General features: G+C 57.3%; 2 protein-coding genes across 8 annotated transcripts in view; one reads left to right on the forward strand and one right to left on the reverse strand.

The window, feature by feature from the left end:
- Positions 1-1,061: 1,061 nt before the first annotated feature.
- On the reverse strand, positions 1,062-10,785 carry DLK2 (delta like non-canonical Notch ligand 2). 4 transcript variants are annotated; one of them, XM_040550816.1, is made up of 7 exons: positions 8,494-8,553; positions 6,523-6,620; positions 6,337-6,438; positions 5,491-5,554; positions 4,232-4,362; positions 3,443-3,587; positions 1,062-3,111 (listed from the first exon to the last, which is right to left on the reverse strand). In XM_040550816.1, the coding sequence occupies exons 3-7, from the start codon at positions 6,407-6,409 to the stop codon at positions 2,331-2,333; spliced, it is 1,194 nt and encodes a 397-aa protein (XP_040406750.1). In that variant the 5' UTR covers positions 6,410-6,438; positions 6,523-6,620; positions 8,494-8,553; the 3' UTR covers positions 1,062-2,330. The 4 variants fall into 4 exon arrangements, with proteins under 4 accessions (XP_040406750.1, XP_040406753.1, XP_040406752.1 ...); XM_040550819.1 differs by lacking the exons at positions 6,523-6,620; positions 8,494-8,553 and adding an exon at positions 10,654-10,785; XM_040550818.1 differs by lacking the exon at positions 6,523-6,620 and having other exon boundaries at positions 8,494-8,643.
- Positions 10,786-18,423: 7,638 nt separating this feature from the next.
- TJAP1 (tight junction associated protein 1) overlaps positions 18,424-22,044 on the forward strand; it is a 39,055-nt gene continuing 35,434 nt past the window's right edge. Inside the window, exons 1-2 of one of the 4 annotated variants that reach the window (XM_040550823.1) lie at positions 18,424-18,532; positions 19,135-19,206. The gene's annotated coding sequence lies outside the window, so the exon portion shown is untranslated. Of the gene's footprint in view, positions 18,533-18,622; positions 18,807-18,829; positions 19,207-22,044 lie in introns of those variants that run through there. The other 3 variants (XM_040550820.1, XM_040550821.1, XM_040550822.1) reach the window with 3 other exon arrangements.

Raw genomic sequence — 22,044 nt, forward strand, 5'->3', positions numbered from 1 at the left:
TTTGGGTCCGTCCCCTGTGCCCCCCAGACACAGATATCCTTTGAGAGCTACAGGAGTGGTGCCCTCTGCACAAAAACAACCCTGCCTGCTCCCTTGCACTGTCAGGGGACACTGAGTGCTCCAACTACCCCACAAGGCTGCACCCAGGAACCTTGCTTCCCTTTCTCCCAGCTTACAGAGGAGAAGACCTTCCCCCTGAAGGGCCAGAATGTGATTACGCTGAAGGCCTCTAAGATTAGTTTATTCCAAGACCATCTTTCCTAGGGGAACTCCCTATGACTCCTCCCCTGCTCCCAGCTGCACAAACACATGGCTTCTTTCAGTTTTAGGATCGATTTGCTCTTCCCATTAACGTTTGTGGACTCACTTTTGCGTTTTCCCCTTCTCCCCAGCACTCTGAGGCAACACCTAGCATGTACACACTTCTGCTGTGCCGTCTTGAGGCAGGTCCCCTCTCCTTCCTCTAAGGCTGCCCGCAGGAGCCATCCCCACCCCGTGCAGCCCAGGTCCCCTCTTTGCCCAGTGACCCTGATAACCTCGGTAACTTTGGCTTCCCAAGCCAAGCAGCCTCCGATTTTTGGAGGCATCAAGGTCAAAGAGACCCTAGGAAGGTCCCTGGAGCTCGCCCAGCAGCACAGTGCCAGGGCGGCGAAGCCAAGGGCTTCCAGGCAGTGAAAATTTTGTGGTGGCTGGGGCCATCGCGTGGGGCAGAACAACCCCTGTGCCACAACCTGGGTTTGTACTTCTGAAGGCAGTGATGGGGGTACTCAAAACTGGGCAGAAGAGGAAGCTGAGCAATCTGATCTGATCGGATATGCTGAGAGCGGAAGGTCGATGTCCAGAGGTTCCTTCAACCTAAATTACTTTACGATTCTCCGATACGCTGTTTCTGGGCTTGTATTTGTTTTATTTGATAAAGGTACATCATCCATCCACGTATTAAAAAAATAATCTTTCTGATGAAGCCCCAGCCCCTTCTCCCAGGCCTCCCTCCTGGCTGAGCGTTCACTCCTCTGTCCACTCTCTTTGCACATCGCCTTGAACTCAGCTCTGCAGCCCTACAGGCCAGTAGTAGGGTTTATTTTGCTTTGTTTTGCTTTGCTTTGTTTGTAAGGGATCCACTGCTTAACCCCCGGTTCCCATGAGGAGGCGGCGCAGAAAATCCTGGCAGGGAGGCGCTGATTGCTGCGCACCAAACCAGAAAAGGCAGAGCAGACCTGGTGCACGGACTAAGTGCCACAGCAATCTGCTGCCTCTCGGCTGTGCTTTAGCAACGGTGGGGAAGGCAGTGCTCTGCCTGCTTCCTACAGTCGTCCCGGGCTCGTCACAGCCACGGCGGGGAGCATGGCCTGGTTTGTATCAAGAAGCACTGCGGTGGCTGGTTTGAGGTTAGTGCTGGCAGCCTGCCTTGGCGTGGCTGGCAGGGGAAACGAGGGTCTGGATCTTGTGTTGCTCCTAACCCAGCCACAGCCCATCTCCAGCCTCATCCATCTCCAGTTTCACCTGCAGGGGCACGTGAGAAGGACCCGCTCAGGCCCTGAGGACCCCGGAGGGGAGCAGGCTGTGCTCCTCCCCGTCAGCAAACAGCGAAGCAGAAGTGCGCGCTGGGGAAGCTTTGTGGTTCGCGTCCAGGCCAGAAAGGACGGCTCGGTAAGTGGGGGGAAAAGACCCCACGGATCATCAGGAGGAAGGTACGGAACACGTTTGTAATGCCAAGGCTGACAGCAAGAGGAGGGGGCATCCATCACACGGCAGGAAAAGAGCAGGAGGAGACCCCAGGTGATCTCCAGAGTCTCTTCGAACTGGCTCACAGAACCACAAGGCCGCGGAGCGAGAGCGTTTGCTCGCTCCTTAGGGACACGGCATCTGAAACGACAGCCTCCAGAAACCGCCGGGAGACCCCGTCCCATCCCGGGGCAGAGAGCCCTGAGCAGACGCAACCATCCCAAAGGCCCCAGAAGAAACACCCCAACACCAGCAGAAACAGGGCAAAGCCACTTCCAGTAGTCACAGGGAGGAGTCGCAAAGGGCCTGCCAGAAGACGTCTGTGAGACGGCCGTGTCCTCCTCCTCCGAGAGCTCACGTCGGAGCGGTACCGGCGCTGCTCCCTCGTGGGGCTGGCCCCACGTGGCCCTGCCTCGATTCCCGCGGGCGCTGGCTGTGCCAGCCGGGCGGAGATGGCTCGGACACGTCGCGCCGTGCCCAGCGCCGTGGGGTTTCTTCGATGCGCTCGCTGCCCCAGTTTGCACCAGAACAGCTGCCCGGGGCGCAGTTCGAGGGGGTCTGCCAGCACGACGACCTGCCGGGGCCTGGCTCAGAGTCCTCGCAGCTCACAGCTCCGTCGTCTTCCTGGGCTCGATCAGGACGGTGTTCAGCATGCCCACCTGGCACTCCTGGTCTTGGAGCTTCCTGGCAGCCTGCGAAGGGCTTTGGCACCAGTTCGACCTCTGACGGCCCCTCTGCCAGTTCCTCAGGATGAGCAGGACGGTGATGAGGACCAGCACCGCCGTCAGCACCCCGAACACCAGCACCGTCACCAGCTGGGCTTCGCTCAGCCCGGAGTCCCTCTGGGTCACCACCTCCTTCACAGAGATTTTCAACAACCCGCCCCCCGGCACCTTCTCGCTGTGGTTGGCCACACGCCGCCCCGTGACCGCAGTCCTGACGGGCTCCGGCTGCGTCACCCCGGGGGGCGTCTCGCTGGTGGTGCTCCGCATCGCCCCGCCGCTCTCCTGGTTCGCAGGGTGGTAGGGGGGAGCCCAGGTGGGCTCGGGGACGGAGATCTCGCAGGTTTTGCCGGTGAAACGGTCAGGACACAAGCAGTCATAGTCGTTGATGCGGTCGTAGCACTTTGCCCCGTTCTTGCAGGGCTGGCTGGCGCAGTCGTTGATGTTGATGGTGCAGAAACGCCCCTCGAAGCCCACCTGGCACTGGCAGGAGAAGCGGTTGATGCCGTCGTGGCAGGTGGCACCGTTGGCACAGGGGCGCATCAGGCAGTCGTCCACGTCGTGCTCGCAGAGAGCCCCCACGAAGCCGGCGAGGCACCGGCAGGTGAAGTTGCTGGCAAAGCCGTTTTCGTCTTGACACTGACCCCCGTTCCTGCACGGAGACCTGTGTGGGGAGAGCAAGGACAGGTCACGGCCCTGGCAAGAGAGCTGTTCCCCCTGCCCTCAGGAGGGAAATGCTGCTGCTGCTGCTGCTGCTGGAGCCGGCACGGTGCTGGCCATTCCCAAAGAGAGGACGGGACGGGAGTCTGCTCAGACCACAGCCCCAGCGGGACCAGGGTGTGCCAAGCTAAGCCAAAGCTAACGATGGGTTTGGCTTAACTCCATCAGCACATGGAAATCCACGGATAATGAGCCAAGCCAGGCTGCCGCTCGGCAATGCATGACCCACAGCTAATGCTGTCTGTAATCTCACCGCCCTGGCTGCTGTGTCTCACCCTGCCTTCTCGCACGGCCCTGCCTTCATCTCACAGTCCTTCCCGTGGAAGCCCTCTGGACACAGGCAGGAGTAGTCCCCGTCTCGGTCGTAGACGCACTGAGCCCCGTTCTGGCACGGAGACTGGTGTTCGCAGATGTGTATGTCTGAGGGGAAAGGAAAAGGTGGAATGAGCGAGAAATGGGGTCAGCGCGGCCAAGTTCAGCTCCCGCACCCTGTCAGGCCCAGCAGGATGGGGACTGGCCGCAGTTTCTCCCTCCTCCCTTCCAACAGGCACCGGCAGCAACAGAAGCGCAGCCTGCAAAGCACCCAGCTTGGGGTGCAGAGAAAGCAAGAAGACTCCTCGTCGCCCTGCAAACTGTGCCATGTGCGTCAGCTGGCTGGCGGGCACAGACCCACAGCAGTGGCACAGAGGCCATGGGGCCGGATGAAGGGTCTTGTCTGCAGCAGGAAGCCCGGGGGAAGCTGGAGGTGCTGCCCAAGCCCAGCCGTGGCGTGGGAAAGGCAGGGAGTTCATCCGCTACGTTTCCGGAGGCTGGCCCGCGTCATGCAGCTCTCACCGTGCTGACAGGGACAGCCAGGGGACGTCGGGACATCCCATCTCCTGGGCAGCCCAGGCCAGCATCGTCTGTGTGGCTGCTAGCTGTGCCGTCTCTCCCATCCGTGCAGGGTGTGCTGGGCTTCAACCACAGCCCTTCAGCCAACGCGCAGCACAGGGGATGAGCTCGGGTGAAGCCCCTCTGTCCCCTGCAGTGCCACCTACCAGTGTCGCATCCAGCCTGGGACTCACCTTTGTCGCAGAACTTGCCGGCCCAGCCGCTGTGACAGATGCACTGCCAGGGCTGGTGGCAGGTCCCGTGGAGGCACCCCGGCATGCGCACGCACTCCTCGCAGTACTCGCCCTCCCAGCCTGGATCGCACCTGGGGGACAGGGCAGGGCAGCGTCACGACACGCAGGCTATCGGCACCTCGTCTTCACGGAGACGCAGGATGGCAGGGCAGGGGGCAGCAGCACAGCTCAGCAGCCCGGCTCGGGGTGCCGGCATCCCGCTGCTCTCCTCCAGGCAGCTGCTCTGCTACAAAACCCCTGTGCATCCCCCTTCACACGGCCAAAGGGGTAAAGAAAAGACCCATCCGTAACACCAAAACCCGTAGGGAATGGGACAAGAGGTGCCCAAGAACCCCATGCTTCGCTGCATCCCTTTGCATTATAATTTCCATCATTTTTCATCTGAAGTGGGCAGTAACCCAGGTGCAAGAAACGTGGCTGGTGTGTGGAATACACTGATCACCGGGCTTATGGGGGCAGCGTGATGGCAAAACCAAGCCCTGCAGGACACAACAAGCCCTCTGGCCCCAGATGGGCGGTGAGGTGGCCGTGGCTGTCAGCAAAGCAAGGCTGTGGTGCCCCAGTGGCTTTCCCTCACCCTGCCAGCTCCAAGGGGGAAAGCAAGCAGTGAGATAAGAAAAAGAGGGCATCTCTTTGGAAGCAGAGCTGAGTGGAGGTGGTACCAGACACTAAAAAAGCTATAAGCAGAACAGCACAAAGTTAAACCTAAGGAAAACAATGCAGTCTCTACAGTAAGCAAGGGGATTCATTTCCATAGCTGGGCTCATTTTAGTGAGATGCGTGGTGACTGCAGCTTCAGCAGGCCAGCCTGAGGCTGCTTGTTCCCCACTGAGACTGGCTACTGGCGCTATAGGCTGTTTTGAAGAGATCAGGAACATGGTAACAAAATAAAATATTAATCAGAGGATTTTTGACAGGAATGGAGGTGGTACCCTGCACCTGATAGAGTCTGAGCAAATGCACTCCCACTTGGAGAACCGTGAGCTGAGAGAGGGCTGCAAGCATCCCTGCCCTCGGGTACCATAGACTGCAGTGAACAGGAGGCTCGAGCTCCTCTCCTTTCCTAAAAAGAGAGTGGTCAGCCGAAAAACTGCAAGGGCAGAAGCTTCCCTGAGCAGGGGGGCGATCTCAGTGGGGCATTACCAAGGCAGAGGCATCGAGGGAGGGGGAGCAGCCGGGGTGTGGGCCCAGGGACGTACCTGCACTTCCCATCCTGGTCGCAGCAGCCATGGGCCAGGTTGCAGCGCTCGCTGCAGTCATCACCTGCAAGATAGGGGACAGAGGTTAAGTTCTGCTAGTGCGGGTATCCAGTTCTGCTTATTTATTTAAAGGCTGCTGTAAAGAAGCTGTAACTGAGCCGTGGCCTCGCCGTGCCGTGTCTCACCCGCTACTCGGCACCGGCCTGCTCCCTCCTGCCCCGTGTCCACTTTCATCTCCACCTTCCCCGCTCCCCTGTCACCTGCTCAGAGGTTTCTGCAGGAGCCCAGGTTCAGGAGATGGCCGCCCTCCCCTGACTGAGCCTCTCCATACACGAGGCAAGAGCCTCTCAAACCAAGCCAGCAGCGTCCAGGGACGGCTCAGCCCAGGCCTGGGCATCGCCGTCCCTCCTGCCTGCGGCCACCACCTCCCTCCTGGCAGATGGCTTTGGGAACTCAGCACTTATCCAGAGCTGGGGGAGGGCAGAATAATCTTCAGGAGGGGATTTTGCCTCACGGGATCCAGGATGAAGCCACTCGGGTTCGGGATCTTCTCTCCCCCTCGCCCTGCCTCTCCGAACGGGCCCATCAATGCCCGTGAGAGGTGGAGCGGCAGAGCCTCACCGCCAGCCTGCTCAGCCGCTGCCACCCCCACAGGCAGAGAGCGGGGGCCCTGCAGCTACCACCAGTCTCCCCCCAGAAGCTGGATGACTGAGCAGCATTTTCTGGTCTTCTACGTCATTTTCTGGTCTCCCAGGTCTAGTTTGCATGGTGAACTGAGGCGACTTCAGCCATGCCAAGGACGGGTTTGGAAAGATGGACAGAAGAGAGACGGACCCAGAGACTCACCTTGGGCGAGCTGGTGATGCGCCAAGAGGATCCAAAGCAAGGACATGAGCTGGAGACAGAAGCTCCTGAGCATGGTCAGCGTGGCCCCACCGAGATGAACACCTACAGAGGTCAGAAGAGCAAGCTCAGGGAAGTCCCCTGGCTCACGCCGCAGCCTCGCTTCACGCATCCCTTCCTCTCCACTACCTGGGAGTTTTGAGCTGAAACATCCAGTTTTGTATGGACTTGTCACCGCACTCCTCTCTGTCCTTCCAGGCTCCTTCCTCTAAGGCAACGTTGGAGCACTAAGAACCAAAAAGCCTTTTAACATGCGTGTGTGGGAGAACAGAAGGCATACACCCAGCGCTGAGCGCACAGCCGCTGAGGCTGCTGCACTGCTCTTCTCAGGGGAGCAGAAGCCTCTAGCACCCCCGCGCAGCTGCAGGGACCTTCGCCTTCCCTCTCTGGATCAGGGGGACGTGGGCATCTTGTTAGGCAAGGTCCCTGCTCTGCACCCATCCTCCCGTGCGCGTTCAGAGGGATAGATGGGCCGAGTCTTTCTATGGAGCCTGGGCTGCTTTTCAAAGACTTGCTGCCTGCTTGCTGGGCTGCAGCGAGAAAAACCCGATAAGCCGACGGCTAAGACGCGAAGCTCCTTCTGTCTCAATTAGACGCAGGGGGCCCCGGGTAAATCTAGTCGACGAGTGGGCAGCAAATAGCACTGGGGAAAACGTCCCCGGGGCTGGAGCCCCGAGCAGCGGAGGCGAGCACGCACCCTCGCTGGGCGCAGTCCTTTCCCTCGGCCGTCCTGCAGAGAGCCCCGTGAGCACAGCGCTCCCGCACCCGTTTATTTCCCGTCCGCCTCCTGCCCTCGAAGTAGCATTAAATACTTTCCAAAAACGCTTCACTCCCTCCCAGCCTTCTGGGGTTGTTAAGGGCAGGAAATTCTAGGGTGATATCATAAGGATATTACTATAATGAGATGGGAGGGGTTAAAGCGTTCTGCGAGGAGCGCGGTGCAGGTACAGAGCAGGCTCCATCCAGCTGCGTGGGTGTGATGGGCAGGGGCCATGCCACTCTCAGCCTTACTCAGAAGCGAGGGGAGGTTGTGTCGGGTCGATTGCTACACGAGAGACTACTCAGATTCGGAGAGATGTCCCCCCCCACCACACACATACACGTCCATCGCAGGAAGAGGTGTCGGGGTCCCCGCTAGCGGCTTGACCCGCCTGGACCAGACGAAATAGCCCGCCGAACCTGAAGCAGCGTTGTTGCTCAAAGCATCTCGCCGGCAGACAAACCACCACCCACAAAGGACGCGGCATTTTCAGGGGGGCTGCGGGATTTAATTGTCACTGCCCCAGCCAAATCCCAGCAGGGATCGCCGCATCTCCCCCTCCGCGTGCTCCCCTTGCCCCAGGACTGTCCTTCGCTCCCTGCCCCAAAATGCCGGGCAGCGGCGAACAGCTGCTGCATTTCAGGGGAGGGCGAAGGAACGCCTAGGAAACTTATAAAATAATTTAGGGCTGATGGCCGAGCAGTTGGGAGCCCATTCCCTCAGGGCTGGTGGGAGCTCAACCTCGGCCACACGTCATCGCAAAGGTCCCTTCCCCGCAGCTCCCCATCGCCGCACCCCAGCCTCCGGGCGATGCTGCCCCATGGGCAGGGTGCTGGGGGCACCCTGGGGGGCAACCGGGAGCCCCATGGGGGTGTGAGCGGGCCTGGCCTTGGGGCGCAGGGATGCTCCCCATTCCTCCCTTATGGCTGGGGGCTGCGGGCTATTAGTGTCCCCCCCCCGGGGGCTATTACAGACACCTCTCGGGGGTCACCAGGGACCTCCGTACGGCTGTGGGGGGCACAGGGACAACCCCAGGACGGGGGCTCTTCGTTCCGCTCCCCCAATCCGGGGCTACTGGGGGCACGGGAGGATGCACCGGGGGATGCTGCACCGCCACGGCTCTCCCCTCCTGCCCCCCCCAGCAGCTTCGGGACCCCCCAGACCCCCCCGCACCCTGCGGGCGGGGGGGTGCCCGCTCCCCCCGGAGCCGGCTAGGGGGGCGCGTTTTTGGGGTAGAGGGGAGGGGGGGGGGGGAGCTCTCACCGTCCGGGCCCCGCCGTTCCCGGGGCGGTACCGGGGGGTCGAGGTGCCGCCGGTGCCCCCCTCCCCGGGCTGCTCACCTCGGCTCGGCGGCGGCTATCGCGGGGCGCGGCGGCGGCGGGGGGCGGCCATGCCCGGCTCGGCGGCGGCGGCGGCGGCGGCGGCGGCGGGGCTGGGGAGGCGCGGGGCTGCGGAGGGAGCTGCCGCGTGTGCCGCTCCGCCCGCCGCCGCCGCCGCCGCCGCCGTGCGCCCCGGCCGCCTGCCAGCGGCTGCGTGTGCCTGCACATCCCCGCTCCCTCCCCGGGACAGCCCGCCTCCCGCAGCCCCAAACCGCAGGCGGCCCCCCCACACCCCCACCCCCACCCTCCCGCCCCGCCGCCCCGGCCCGCTCACCCCTGCCCTGCTGCTGCTGCTGCCGCCGCCGCCGCCGGGGGCGGCCACACGCGGGACGCCCACCACACGCACCCCACACACCCCACGCGCACCCCACACGCACCCCACACACGCCCCACGAACCCCCCACGCCTCACAAACCCCACAGACGCAGCCCCGCAGACGCACGGAGGGGTCGCCCCACAGGCCAGGCCTCGGCGCCCAGCCCCTCAGAGGGAGCCGATGACCCAGGAGGAGTGAAGATGTCCCCCCCGAGGCCTTCCCCGCCTGCCCCAAGGCCCTTGGGTGCAGCTCCACTTCCAGGCCGCGGGGCAGCTCGGGGCAGCCACCCCAACAAACAAGAGCCGTCCCCCCTTCTGCTGCTGCTGCTGCTGCTGCCGCCACTCGCAAGCCGTGCTCACCAATGCCCCAACGCTAAGACAGACCCAGGCAGAGGGCCGCCAAACCTTTGGGAAGGACAGCTGCCCGCGCTCCTCCTCACCTTGCATGGCCTTTCTGCTGCTCGATAAGACCGCGTTACTCTGCCACCTTCAGAGGTCCTAGCCGCCCTTTTAGCTGGATTCCAGCCAGCCCTTTTCCACCCCACTCCAGCCCCCACAGTTTGCCATTTCCACCAGGAAGCAAGACCGACCCCACGCTCCTGGCACTCACGTGGATGCTGCCAAATCCCACCTCCTCACCGCATCGGACAAAATCCACCGCATTTCTGCTCTCCCCTTGTCCCCCTCCAGTCCCCCTGACCCTTTGAGCCCCAGCAAAGCCCAGTTCGTCACTGGCTCTGGCTGCAGACCCCTGCTTGCTCCATCTTCAGCAGGGCTGGACAACGCCGCCCTACGGAGCAACAACATGGGTGCCTCCCGCCCCGACGGCCTCCTCCCTGCCTCTCTCCTGCTCTCCTGTCAGCCAGGAACTCTGTTCCTTGCTTTCTGGTCCTTCCTGCCTCCTCCTGCCTTGCTCACCCCACATAACAGCTCCAGGGACCGGACAGGTTGAATGAGTATGAGGAAAACCTCTGGACGCCGTGTGCACGCTTGAGGGAGCACGTTTGCAGAGAGTGTTGATACCCATGAGCGTCTGTGTCCGCACGAGGAGCGGTGTGGCAGAGGTGGGATCGGGCCGCTGAGAGCTGTGACAAGAAATGAGAGCAGCCAAGGCCGGGGAGGGCAAATGGAGTGCTGGAGATCTGAGTGCTGAGGCAGGGGAGTGAAACCACGGTGGGGCTTCGGAGGAGGTGAAGTGGGTGCATTTGAGGAAACGGGGTTTGGGGTTTGGTTTGTTCCTGTCGGTGTGAGTATCACGGACAGGGAGGGATGGGCATAGAAAAGGTGGGTGCAGAGGAGGGGGAAGGGACCAGAAGGGCACGCCAAGCACCATGGACCCTAGGCATGCTCCTTCCTCAGCGCTGAAGGGCTCCTGTCCCATCCCTGGGCAAACTCACGAGTCCAAGCCTTGCTCTGGCAGTCCCCGGGCTGCCCAAGATGACTCAAGCCAAGCAGCTCTATTTGCAGACCCAAGATACGGGGGCTGAGGAGGGGATTCCTGCTCTTGGCTTAGACCCGGCTCTGCTACGCTCTGATCCCTGCCATGCCATCCCTCGGGGCGTCTCACATGGAACAGCTGCTGGGTCAGAATTAGGAAGGATTTTTTCCTAGCCATAAGAATCCCTCCAGTGCTTTTCCCTCTGGTGAAGGAAACCCCACAAAGCAGGGACCTGGAGTGGGATCGGGAATGCCCCATCACCACGGTGCCTCTGTGCCTCTCCCCTCGGCACGCGCCAGCCGCAGCCTCCCTCCCGTGATGTCCTCCCGACGCAGCACCACCGCTCCCAGCGAGACGGAAAAAATTACCTGTCAGCGCCAGCTGGAAGCGCTTGCCTTTCCTCCAGCGTTTGCAACCTGTGCCTTGGAGGCGGCTGGACATCAGGGGCGAGGATGCTGGGCTGCGGGAGCAGGTGATGTTGCCTCTTCTCCTCCACTGAGGAGCCTTCCCCGGAGCAGGGAGAGAAAGAAACTCTTCCCTGTGCAGACGCCCACGGAAACTCACCCCTTCCTGCCCACTCCGGTCCTTCAAGGGAGGCAGAGGAGCAGCAAAACCAGCTGGAGAACAGCCACGGACACCTCCGAGCTGCCAGCTCACATCATCATCCTCTCCCACAGCTCGGGGTCACCCTCTCCGCCGTACGCCCGCCCGCCGCACGGCACCAGCCCGGGGTCTCCGGGTTAAAACAAATGTTCTCCCCCATACCACCCCCCTTGCTTTTCCCATCCCACCCCAGCCCACAACAAACATCAGCAGCTCGCTGGCCCCGCAGCCATGTAACCCAACCCCGGCCATTGTTCCCCCTTCCCCAAGGTCTATATTTGACTCTGCGGCAGCACCGTGGCTGCGGGGATGTGTGTGTGTGTGCGTGTGTGTGTGTGCGCGTGTGCGTGCTCACCGCACGCGCACGCTCCGATATTTGTTCAGAGCCTCATTCCCCAGATGCCCGGGATTGCTTAGAAATAGCTTCCATGGGCAGTAGGTGTTCGTGCCTGCAGCGGGGACGCGGAGGGGGCGGGCGAGAGAGGGGCAGGGAGAGGGTGAAGGTCGAGGGTGGAGAAGCTCCCGGCTCATCCCTGGCAATTTTTGGCCGTTTCAGTGATCTGTCATCCGGCGGCAGATCCGGGGAATGATGGAGAAGAGGCCTACCCGTGGTCTTGGTGAAGCCATCCTGCCCCACCCTGCCCAGGTTCTCTCTCTTTGGCTCCAAAAGCCCTTCAGACCTTCCTAGGTCTTCTGGCCGAGACCATCAGAGGCGGCACCGGGAAGGGAAGTATCCGATTCCCTCGGCCCTGGTGGCTTTGCAAGGGGTGCCTCGGCCCATGGGAACTGCCCTGGGATTCACCCTCCTCTGTTTCAGCGCTGCAGTGAGGGTAACCACCCCGGGATGTATTTTGTGTTTCCCCAAAGCCTCCAGGAATGTCGCCCAAGCCCAGTGTCACATTCCCCGTGACCCTGAAGTCCCTGGGAACACTGCTGAGGCTCAGCTTGTCTTTTTTTTTTTTTATTTGCATCCTTTGTGGCCTGCCAGGACACTTGGCAGAATCAGAAATAAGTACAATCAAAATGAATGACGGGAAGGACCCCCTTTATCCTAAACACTGATCAGCTGAGGAACCCATCACCACCACATAGAAAGAAAAAGCAGTCAGTAGACTTTCAAAAATGACAGGGCATTTCTAGAGACAATGAAAGTAAAGAGTAATGAGCCCCGAAGAGCTATAAACCCTCCCGCTAGGCTATGGGGTAGGGAGCAGCTTTCCATCAGGGCAGCTCCTTCAGCAATTTTGCAGAGATTGCACCTTCCCCTGAACCAGGAGGACTTGGCCTGGGGAGAAGAAGGATGCTGGGGACATGAGGAGGCACCCAGCGGACACTTCCCATCACCACAGCCAAGGGGCTTGGACTTTGGCTGCTCCGGTGGTGCTATTGCCTCCAGAGAGGCGACTCCCAGTGCTCAGAGCCAAGCGTCAGCCTCCCCCCGAGCCTCTCGCTGCTTCTTCTCAGCTCTGAGCCACCTGCGGGGAGTCCTTCACCATCAGGGCTGCTCCCCGAGAGGGATCTGTGTCCTGCACGGGTGCAGTTGCTCCGTTTAGGGCTAGCTACGGTCTGGCTGTCTCCAGTAAGCCAGATCTCCACATCCAGGACAGCGTGTGCCAATTGTCGTGGACCTGAGCTCAGTACCCGCCGGCCTCCGAACCTGCTGTCAGGGGTGGAAAAGTAAGCTCAAGCCACGTGTTATGGTGAGATACGGATTTCTTGAGTACAACCTGTGTGCGTCTATCCAAGACAGGACAGAGCCACCAGGAAAAAGAAAAAAAAAAAAAAAAAGATTTGACTAATTAACTTCAAACAGACTTGAAGGGGAAGGGAAGGAGATAGGTATATGGCTGGAGAAAAGCCCTCACCGCTCACAAAACTGAGTCATCCCCCTTCAAAAAACCCCCATGACTTTGTTGTTGTGCAGGATCTTGTTTTGCCCTGTGATTTTTGGCTTCCTTCTGCGCGTGTGTGTGACAGTCACTTGCACGAGAGCGCTCAGGACTCGCGCCCCTTCTCCCACGCGACCTCCCGCTGCCAGGGGAGGTCGGGGAGGACCGGGGCAGGGAGGAGAGGCTGGCAGAGGACATCTGCCAGGCCTTCCCCTGGCTGGCACGCACCACTGGGTGCCTCGAAGCCCACCTCCAGCCATGCCCTTCTCCCTTCCTCTTTCCAGCTGGCAGCTCTAGCAGTAAAACCTCTCTAATCTCACCGGGAGCACGCACGCGAACGTTTAATGGGAGCCTATTGAAGCAAATGTTTTGAACTTCCTCAGTGCTCGTCTCGGAGCTTGCTCCTGGGTATTTACAGAGGTTGGCGCATCTCCGTCTTTGCAGCGAAACCTGGCAGGAGAGTCTGAAGCAGTGAATTTCAAGGTCATTTCACGAAGCTCCGGGCCCGTGCTTAAAAAGGCTTGAACCCTGGGTGCAAGGGAGGGGAGTCCATAATTACCAGCCCCGGGGGATGTGGACGATGGTTGGAGGGGGAGGCTAATTGCAGACTGACTGTCTCCTTGGCCTTCAACGTCTCTCTCGTGGAGCAGGGAAGCGGTGTGCTCAGCCAAGCACCAAGCGTGTCCTAGGGAAAGGTAATTCCTCCCCGGCCTGCCTGGACCCGTCCCCATAAACAAGGAGAGCTGCGCGGGGAAGGCAGCGCTGCACACTTCACAAAGAGAGGTCTCTCTGAGCTGGAGAAGCGAGCCAGGCGTGCAGAAAGCCTCCTTGAGAGACAGCACGCAGCCACGTGCCTCCTCCCGAAACAGCCCGCGAGTCCCCGACCTGCCCTCAGAGGCCAGCGAGGGCTGGGGGATCGGCGCCTTCCCCCCGGCTTGTGCACCCCACTTTGTGCCACCCCTGGCACCCTGTCATGTCCACGTCCTTCGTGTGCGGGCGAGGGATCTGCCCCACGCCCCGGCGAAGCCCCGGCTCTGGGCCGCAGCCCTCCGCCGCCTCCGCGCGCAGGCTCCGCTGAGACATCCCCCCCTTCCCCTCCGCATACTTTTAACTCTGTTCATTTCAAACGCTTTATTAGCATGACAAGCTAAACAAGTTTTGACAGAGGGGAACGGATTCAGAGCCCCTAGAGTCTCTGTCTGAGGCCGACACCAGCCTTTGCTTCCAGGTAGGGTTTTGCCGTGCACTCGAGCAGCCCTCGGGCACGGGCACCATTCCTCCCCGCTCCTTCGCCAGGCAAAATCCCTGGCATGGAAGGATGGCTGCTCTTCAAGCCTCCACTGCAGGGTACACCCGTGCTGGCACCGGCACCCCTTGGGGCGAAGGCTTTGCAAACAGCGTTGGTGGGGCGAGGCGAGGCCGCCGCAGGAGGTGGGCGAGGAGGGGAGGAGAAGATGCGCGGTGCTGGGGCAGCTCCTCCTGCAGAGAGCTCACTCCGGGGAGCAATGGTAATTTTGCCGTGGGTCCTGGCCGGGAAACAGCTCTTTTCTGTCAGAATAACTTGCACAAGGTCGCAGCCCTGTTACCAGTCCCTTGCAGAGCCACGAAGCCCCCCGGGGTAAGAGCTGGAGGCACCTGTGCAGTCCTGGTCCCCGGGGAGAGCGGAGAGCAGAGGGGCGAGGGGGCTGCCACAGCCCAGCCACTGAGGCCAGAAGGAGCCACAGGGCACAGGGCAAGAGGCAGAAGTGAGCAACTGCCACACTTTTTAATGGCTGGTTAGAAATGGCCAGTAGGGGTCACCGAGATCTATTTATTTTATTTTTTTTTATTTTTGTGCATATGTATTTACAACCACATGAAACGTGGTGGCAATCGTAATGGGGAAGGGTTGATGTGCAGGATATCCGCCAGGTGAGCAGGTCAGGGAAAAGTGCCATGATGTACATTTGAAATACCAGCATGTGCTGTGCATCCCTCTCTGCTCAAACGCCACGAGGGCACCATGCAGGAGCCAGGGTCCTGTGCTGGTGCTTTGCCGTCATTGTTCTCCGGCTCTGCCTTCGTCCTCCATCCTGTATGCTCAGAGATGATTTGAGAGAAATTCAAGAGATTCAGAGATTCAGGCCTCGGGGGCAGAATATTGTGTCTGCTTGTCTTTCTGTGCAGTGCCCGGCACAATTACATCCCAGCTGCCATGGGTGCCTTGAGGCAGTCCCGTAAGAAAAACTTCATTTTTGCTTGGGATGGGTCAGCACAGTCCTGTTCTTCAGCCATTGCTGCTGGGGATCCTGACAGCAAAGTGTTTGCCCATGAAAAAACTCCAGGTGTTTTTGGAGAGTGGCACATTTGTTAAAATTGAGCCCCAGCCCCTGCTGTTATGTAGTAGGATGGATTGTATTATGCACCCGGGTATTGTTAGCAGCTGGTTTACTGGTGGGCTGTCTTCCTCTGGTAGGTGCATGCTCCAGGCATGCTGGCAGGGTGTGTTTGGCTGTCCAAATCTGCCTCCGGGGACATGTTTGCCTCCGGGGACATGTTTGGCTGTCCCAGGCTGTCTGCGCTTTGCTGTTCTTATTGTTCCTGAGGTGCTGCTGATTTTGGGTGCTGGGCTCCTCTTGTACTGGCGTATTCCAGAGTGCAAGCTCTGCTCCCTTATGTCTTGGTTTTCTTTATTTAATTTTGTTTTGTTTTGTTTTGTTTTGGTGGGCTCAGCCTGTCCATGAAACCTCTTCTGCCTCTGAGGGCTTCCCAGCTGAGGTCCAGTGGGGAACCCTCTGCGCAGCCTCCTCAGGCGGCTGGAGTCACAGAAGCAGTGGAGGAGACAAGCATGTCCTGAGAATCCCTTCGTGACTGCACCATCCAAGCAGGAGGAAATGGGACTTCATGCAGCTCTCAGGCAGGGATCACCAAAGGCTGGTTGACAGACACTGTTGTCTTCCTAGCTTGACCTGGGTTGGTGGGGAACTTGAGAGGACCAAGCCTGCACTGCCTTCTTCTGGTGGGGAGACATTATTTCTGGTGTCTAACTTCTTCAACCAAGACTGTAGGCACTTCAGAGGGATTTGTCCCTCCACGGGGTGGCACCTGCCTGCCAGGGGTTCTTTTTATACAGTTACAGGCATCTATATAAAGTGCTGCCAGTTGGAAAGTATTTTGAAGAGATTCCTCCCTGCTCTTCACTAAGGGTCATAAATTCAGTTGGTATTTGAGAGAATCTAAATGTACTTCCAGGATTGTTTGCTGAGAGCTTTAGCATCCGCCAGAGGCCCCTTAAAATAAAGGGATTATTGGGAGTCAAGTGTTAGATTACCTGGTGCTTGTTAATTGAACTTCAGAGGCTTTAGCGAGCAACTGGCTCTAGCAGGGAGCAGCACTTTGGCATTAATGGTGTTATATAAATGAATATAATGTAACACAACGTCATGCTTCCGCATCATGTCACATCTCTGGGCTCAGGGCAGTGGTAAGTCCAGCTCACAAGCATTCCGGATACAGGAAAAGGCAGGTCGGATGTGTGTGAAGAGAGAGAGAGGGAGAGAGGAATTGGCAATCGAGGACTTATGGATCTGAGGAAGGGGGTTTTTTTAGTGCTTAGAGCAGGTGACTGCTGTTCAGGCATCCCTAGCTCAGTTTCTGCCTCCCTTTGGCTGTGTGACCTTGGGATCTGATTTTGAGAAGAGCTGAGTTTAACGGAAGCATTAAATGCTGAGACCACCTTCCTGTAGGGCTTATTTCACCTAAACTCATAAATGCTTGAAGATCCTCTTCATAGATCCTCTGTGATTCTATGATCCTACTCTGAGAGCTCACCAAAAGAAACCAAAGGACTCTAATCATTGCTGCCATCAGAGCACACCCACGGAAACCTGAACAGACCACAACTGTGAATGCTCCAAGGCAGCAAGGCCCATTGGAAATGAGAAACCTCATCAGCTATGAAAATTTCATCAGCTGGCGCGGTGGAAGCAAGAATCTGGAAGTGGAGAGCAGATGGGCAGCCTGGATTCTTGGAGCCATTGTCCTTCTGCTTGTTATCTGACTCCGGCACAGGGAGGATTTGGAGAATTTATGGGGGCACACGTATTGAAGGCTTTCTTGAAATATCCCTGGCTGACGTGTGGCATGGTGCAGACGGCACTTGCTGGGTGCAGAGCAGACGTTTTTGCACAGTATTCCCAAGGTCATGGAAGCAGGGTCCTGCCGAGCACCTGTCTGTTATTGCGTAAGAGAAGAGAATGTTTGGGTCCAGTTCGCAGCACTGTGAGCCTTTTACTACCTGGATGCACACCTGAAGGCCTTGGACACATTATACATTTGGGAGTATCATCCAAATGCTGTCAGGACTTCTTTCAGCTATGCAAATTTCCTCTGGATTCAGCTTAATTAACTACCATGTGGTTATCAACTGATTGTGAAAGAAAGAGCAACAGGGAAGGGAGCAGAGGGTGAGCAGGGCTACAGAAGAGGCCTGAGAGGCAGTGGACAAAGAATGTGTGTGAGCTCAGAATGGAATAAATGGGGTGAGTTGGTTTAAAGGTAAAAGGTATTGACTTCTTGAAGTCTCCAGGCGGGAACAATAGAGTGGATGAGTTTGCAGATAAACGCCAAAGTGCATTACCCAAATTGTGTCCAGATTTGACTATTTCTCATCCTCCTTTCGCTGGTACACACTGTCCTCAGCCCTTCTTCAAGAAGCAGTCATTTGTCCTTGGGATTCTGAGGTGGATTTTTCCATTCACTACTCTCCCCTTCTCCCTCCTTCCCCACTGGGATCCGGAGGTGGGATTATGCTTCCACGTTGACTTCCCTGTGATATGCCCCAAAACATCAGGGTGTTTCTCAGCGGCTGAGGCACACAACAAGCAGAGGAAGCTGCGATTCTGGACGCTGGCTCCCAGAAAATTGTCCTGGCTGGCGAAGACCTAAAGAGGGCAGATCACCTGCAGTTACTGCGAGCCCATTCTGGGGTCCTGAGTGCACCCACAGACTCTTGGCTGCCACGGCCAGCCTGTAATAACTTTTTCTGTAGTCCTCCCCTGCAACCTTCTCCCCACGTGTCACAAGCGCTGAGCTGCCCCTTCTCAAGGCCTGCTCTGATGTGCATAACCTTAGAGGTAACCTGCGAGGCAATCAAGGGCTGCAGCCTGCTGTGGAGAACCAAGAAAGAAATCAAGCAAAGAGCAGGGGCTGGATCCTTCCTCAGCCATGCGAGAGCCATGCCATGAAGGGGAGCTGAAGGAATAGCTGAGTAGCCATCCCACGTCCTTAAATACACACGAAGACACCTCAGCTCTGACAATTTTCTATCTGAAGGCACACGGGTTCCGGTTTGCCGGACTATTTCTGTGCCACATCCCCCAGGGTTATTTTTTCGAGCTGGCTCGCCTCATCAGAGAGATTTACGGGCACAGCTGGAACAGGAAGGCCCACATGTAATGCTGTGGCAGGATTGTGCCGGCTCCGCCACACAGACAGCCGCCCGCACCCCCTGACCCACAGCCCCCCCCATTTCCCCCTCTTCACCCCGCTCCCCCCCAGCCGCCATTTCAGGGACGGCGCCTCCAGCGGGTGGGGGCACCCCCCGCGTCCCGCACTTGGGCTCGCCCATCCCGCTCCCCCCCCCCCCCCATAGTCCCAGTCCCCGTTGGTCGCGCCCCGCCCCTGGCCGTGCCGCCCGATGACGCAGCCGCGGCGCGGCGTGGGGATTCCGCCGGCTTACCCGGCGTGCCCCGCGGCAAAATGGCGGCCTGAAGCCGTGAGCCGGGGGGGGGGGGGAGCGGGGCTGAGCGGGGGCAAAGTTTGGGGCAGGGCCGGGGCCGGGCCGGGGCCGAACCGGGGCACGGGGGTGGCTGGGGTGGGAGCTGCGAGGCAAGCGTGAGCCGGTGCGTGTGTTAAAGTAAGCGGAGCGTAACCGCCACGGTCAGGCTCGGGGGGGAGGGAGCAGCGCTGCCCCGGTGCCGAACCCAGCGGGGGGAAGTTCTCCGCCAGGCTCCCTGGTACGAGGGGTGCCCCCCCCGGCCGTGCAAGGGGTGAGCAGCCCCTGGGAACATCTTAAAAAAAAAAAAAAATAATAAAAAAAAATTGCTGAGCGAAAGGTAGCGAGAGGCGCCCGGCTCTGAGCTTGAACGCCCGCAGCATGGAGCGGAGTACGAGGCAGGACGCTAACAGCGGGGTTTTTAGGTGTGCGGGAGGTTGCGCTGGTAAGCGTCAGGGCGTGCAAGTGGTACGTAAAGCTGAGAGCGACCTGGGCCTGAGGTATGGCAGGTGGAGGTTGTCCGCTGGAAAGAATCATCCGTCAGATGTAAATAGTTCCGTGCCGGGGGAAGCTTTTCAGAGGTGTGCATCTGTGTTTTACAGATTCAGAGGAAGAACTGGGATAAAGGGCCTACATGAGAGGAAGCAATGAACCGCTGAAGCAGCAGACAGCAGGTAAGAAAGCCAGGAATGAGCCGATGCTGAGTCAGGCTGTGCTTTTGTCCCTCTACTTGAATTTTTTTGACGCTATCGAACCGCACGCTTGATAGTCAGTCCCTGTCTAAGGTGTTCTCTCCATTCAGGCAACACAAGCCTAATACGATGCAAAGGTCAGGGCTGCAAATGAAATGGGAGTAACCCTGAAGAATTCAGTAAGAGTCCCTCGGAGGAAGACTTCAATTAAAGATTTAGACTAGTGCTCTTTACATGAGATCTAAAGAAGCTGAAGTAGCTGTATTCTCTGCATAATTATAAGAGGTCTGAGCCAGAGTCGCGGTGACATCCTGATTGCTTTTCTGAAGATGCTGCTCTTGCAATCACTGCAGTGTCAGAGTTAGGTAATTCTAGTGACCCTCTGTTCTGTTGGGTTATTTCTTCTACCACGTTGTGTTTTCCACCCGTATTTAACCAATCCAGTGACAATGGTGCAGGTGTGTTGCTGGCAGCTAACAGCTTGGTCCTTTAAATTTTCCATCCCTTTCGCTCATCAGATCACTTTAATACAATTCCTTCGTCTTTTCTCCGCTTTTAGTGGATCACTGCAGAAAATGTGTGTCCCAACAGTGCTTTGCGTCCAGTGCTTTTCAGCTTCTGGATGTTGAATCAACATTTAAGCCAGCAGGTCCTAGCTGCGGTAATCAGAAGCTCTGATTCTCACCAGGCACCCAGTGCTCTTGAAGTTGTGGGAATGCATTTCAGAAGGGCCAGAGGGGTTCAAAAGTGCAACCTATGACCATCTTCATCTTTAATATTAACAGGACATTGGGTCAGGAGGGGATGTGTTGCAAGCAAAGACCTGTTGACTCTTCAAAACAGCTTTTTGAACCAAAGATGACCTTGCATTCTTTTTCAGTGTTTCAAGTAGTTTGTTGGCTGCTGCTAAGTCACTTGCTTTGCAGCTTTCAAATCCTGGATTCTTATCTTCCCCAACCACTCTAAGTACAACCATGTCGCACGGTATTTAGGGAGAGTATGAAATAAACTATACCTTCGAAAGAGGAGTAGTCCTTTGCAAGTCTGCTCCTTTTTGTCCCAGAGCGGGAGACATAAAGGTGGGCAGGATGATGGATGTCAGTGCTGGTGTGAACAGTACCAGAGCTGGCTTGGAGAAAAGATTTGTGGAGGACGACGTGGTGTATAAAGTGCTTTTAAAAAGGTAAAGCATGCCCAACTGTTTCAACAGTAGCAAAATAAGCAAGATTCAGTAAGGTGTGACTATATTTTTTGGCAGTTGTTTGACATATACTTGATGTTTGTGGGTCCTGGAAGCTGATGATTTTTCCAAAGATGAGCTTCTTAACCTGCTGAAATGTCTGCTACTTTTTAAGACGGGTCTACTGAAAAGTGGACCCTGAAAATTCCATACATCACGGCATCTACAGCCTGGTCCCGAGAAATAATTCTGGAGGTTAGGTCATAACAAATAACCATCTTGCGTCCTTGTTAGCAAGAGCCGAACTTCACAGTGCAGTGTGACAAGAACAATGTTGTACTTTGTCTGCCTTTCGTGTTGCTGGGAGAAATGCTACATGTAGGAGTCTCAAATGAGCCTGCATGTGATACTGATTGAGGGCAGGATTCCTCCACTAAGAAACGAAGATTGCAGTTGATGTGTTTTTTACTCCTCTCTACTTTTTTGACCAGTGTTGTCAGGAACGGGAATTTGCAGAATGAGTGGAGCAGACTTCCTTGGCTGTTGGACTTGGTTGATCCTTTGCAAGTAACTTAAGGTCCTGAAGCTCTCCTAGCGTGAAAGCTTTGTTTGGGAAGATGCCCCCTTTGTGTGTGACACCTCGAGCATTTGTGCCAGCTGTGTATTTCAAGTCACTAGTAACTGGAAAAATATGGTTCTCTCTAATACCCGTTTTACACAGGAGTGCAAAGGAACTGCGTGCATAATCTATGCAAATAGGGCTAATGCCTTAGGCAAGAAACTGCCTGTCATGTTTCCCTGCCAGTTCCCCTACCTGAGGGCTTTTTCCTAACTCTAGACTGGCTGGGTCTGTAACAGAAGTAGGAAGAATGTTACTTTTAAAAACTGAAGTACCTTTACAGCAGGTTGGAGGGGAATGACGGCCAGAATGTTAAACTGTGAGGTAGGATATCTAGTATCTGCCAGAGATTGTGTGAATGTGTTCAGATCATTCCTGTTCCCCGCTCTTCATTTTTCGGTTGCAAAATTCCTGCCCCATCTTAGTTTTTAAGATAACCTAATGTCCAAAGCTGACTTCAAAATGAAGTAGACTCCTGCATGTTCCACTGACCTGCAAGTGCTGTAGCACGATGAAATTGCTGTGGAGTCTAAGTCAGGCCCTGTCGTCTTTAAGGCAAGTGGCCACTCTGAGACCCCCCTTTCTTCCCTTCCCAGGAGCTGTTTCCACAGCTTGTAATGCTTTATCTGGCTGAATCTTTACGACTTAAATTAACCTTTTCTCTTTTGTGCCCCCTTGTTTGTTCCAGACTAGGAAATCATTCCCATTGTTGCCCGGATGTTCGTTTATGGTCTCATTGCTAATATGCTCAGGCAGAGAAGGCTGAGAGCAGCAAGCAGCTTGCAGGCTGTCTCGTAGTCAGAAAGCCAAGAGCCACCCTCTCTGGAGTGTCCTCTTGGGAGCAGTGCTTAGGAAGGAGATAGCGTGGAAGGCCGTGTAGGAGTGAGAGCAGCACTGCAATGGTTGGAATGCAGGGTAAGCATCACTTGGGTGGGCTCAGTTTCCTCCGCTTTTCAACGGTGCTGGCTGCCAAGTTTGAGGAAGACTGCTGCGTAGAGGTGAAGAAACTGGAATGTGTTCT

This window comes from Cygnus olor, chromosome 3 (genome assembly GCF_009769625.2).
Source record: "Cygnus olor isolate bCygOlo1 chromosome 3, bCygOlo1.pri.v2, whole genome shotgun sequence".
NCBI classification, from domain to species: domain Eukaryota; kingdom Metazoa; phylum Chordata; class Aves; order Anseriformes; family Anatidae; genus Cygnus; species Cygnus olor.

What these genes read in the sequence shown, in the direction of transcription:
- DLK2 (XM_040550819.1), bottom strand. Translation starts at nt 10,726, where the DNA reads ATGTCCAGCCGCCTCCAAGGCACAGGTTGCAAACGCTGGAGGAAAGGC. An exon ending in GCATCACCAGCTCGCCCAAG is followed by an intron (nt 5,555 to 6,336) that starts GTGAGTCTCTGG and finishes CCTATCTTGCAG; the next exon opens with GTGATGACTGCAGCGAGCGC. An exon ending in GGGCCGTGCGAGAAGGCAGG is followed by an intron (nt 3,112 to 3,442) that starts GTGAGACACAGC and finishes CTCCCCACACAG; the next exon opens with GTCTCCGTGCAGGAACGGGG.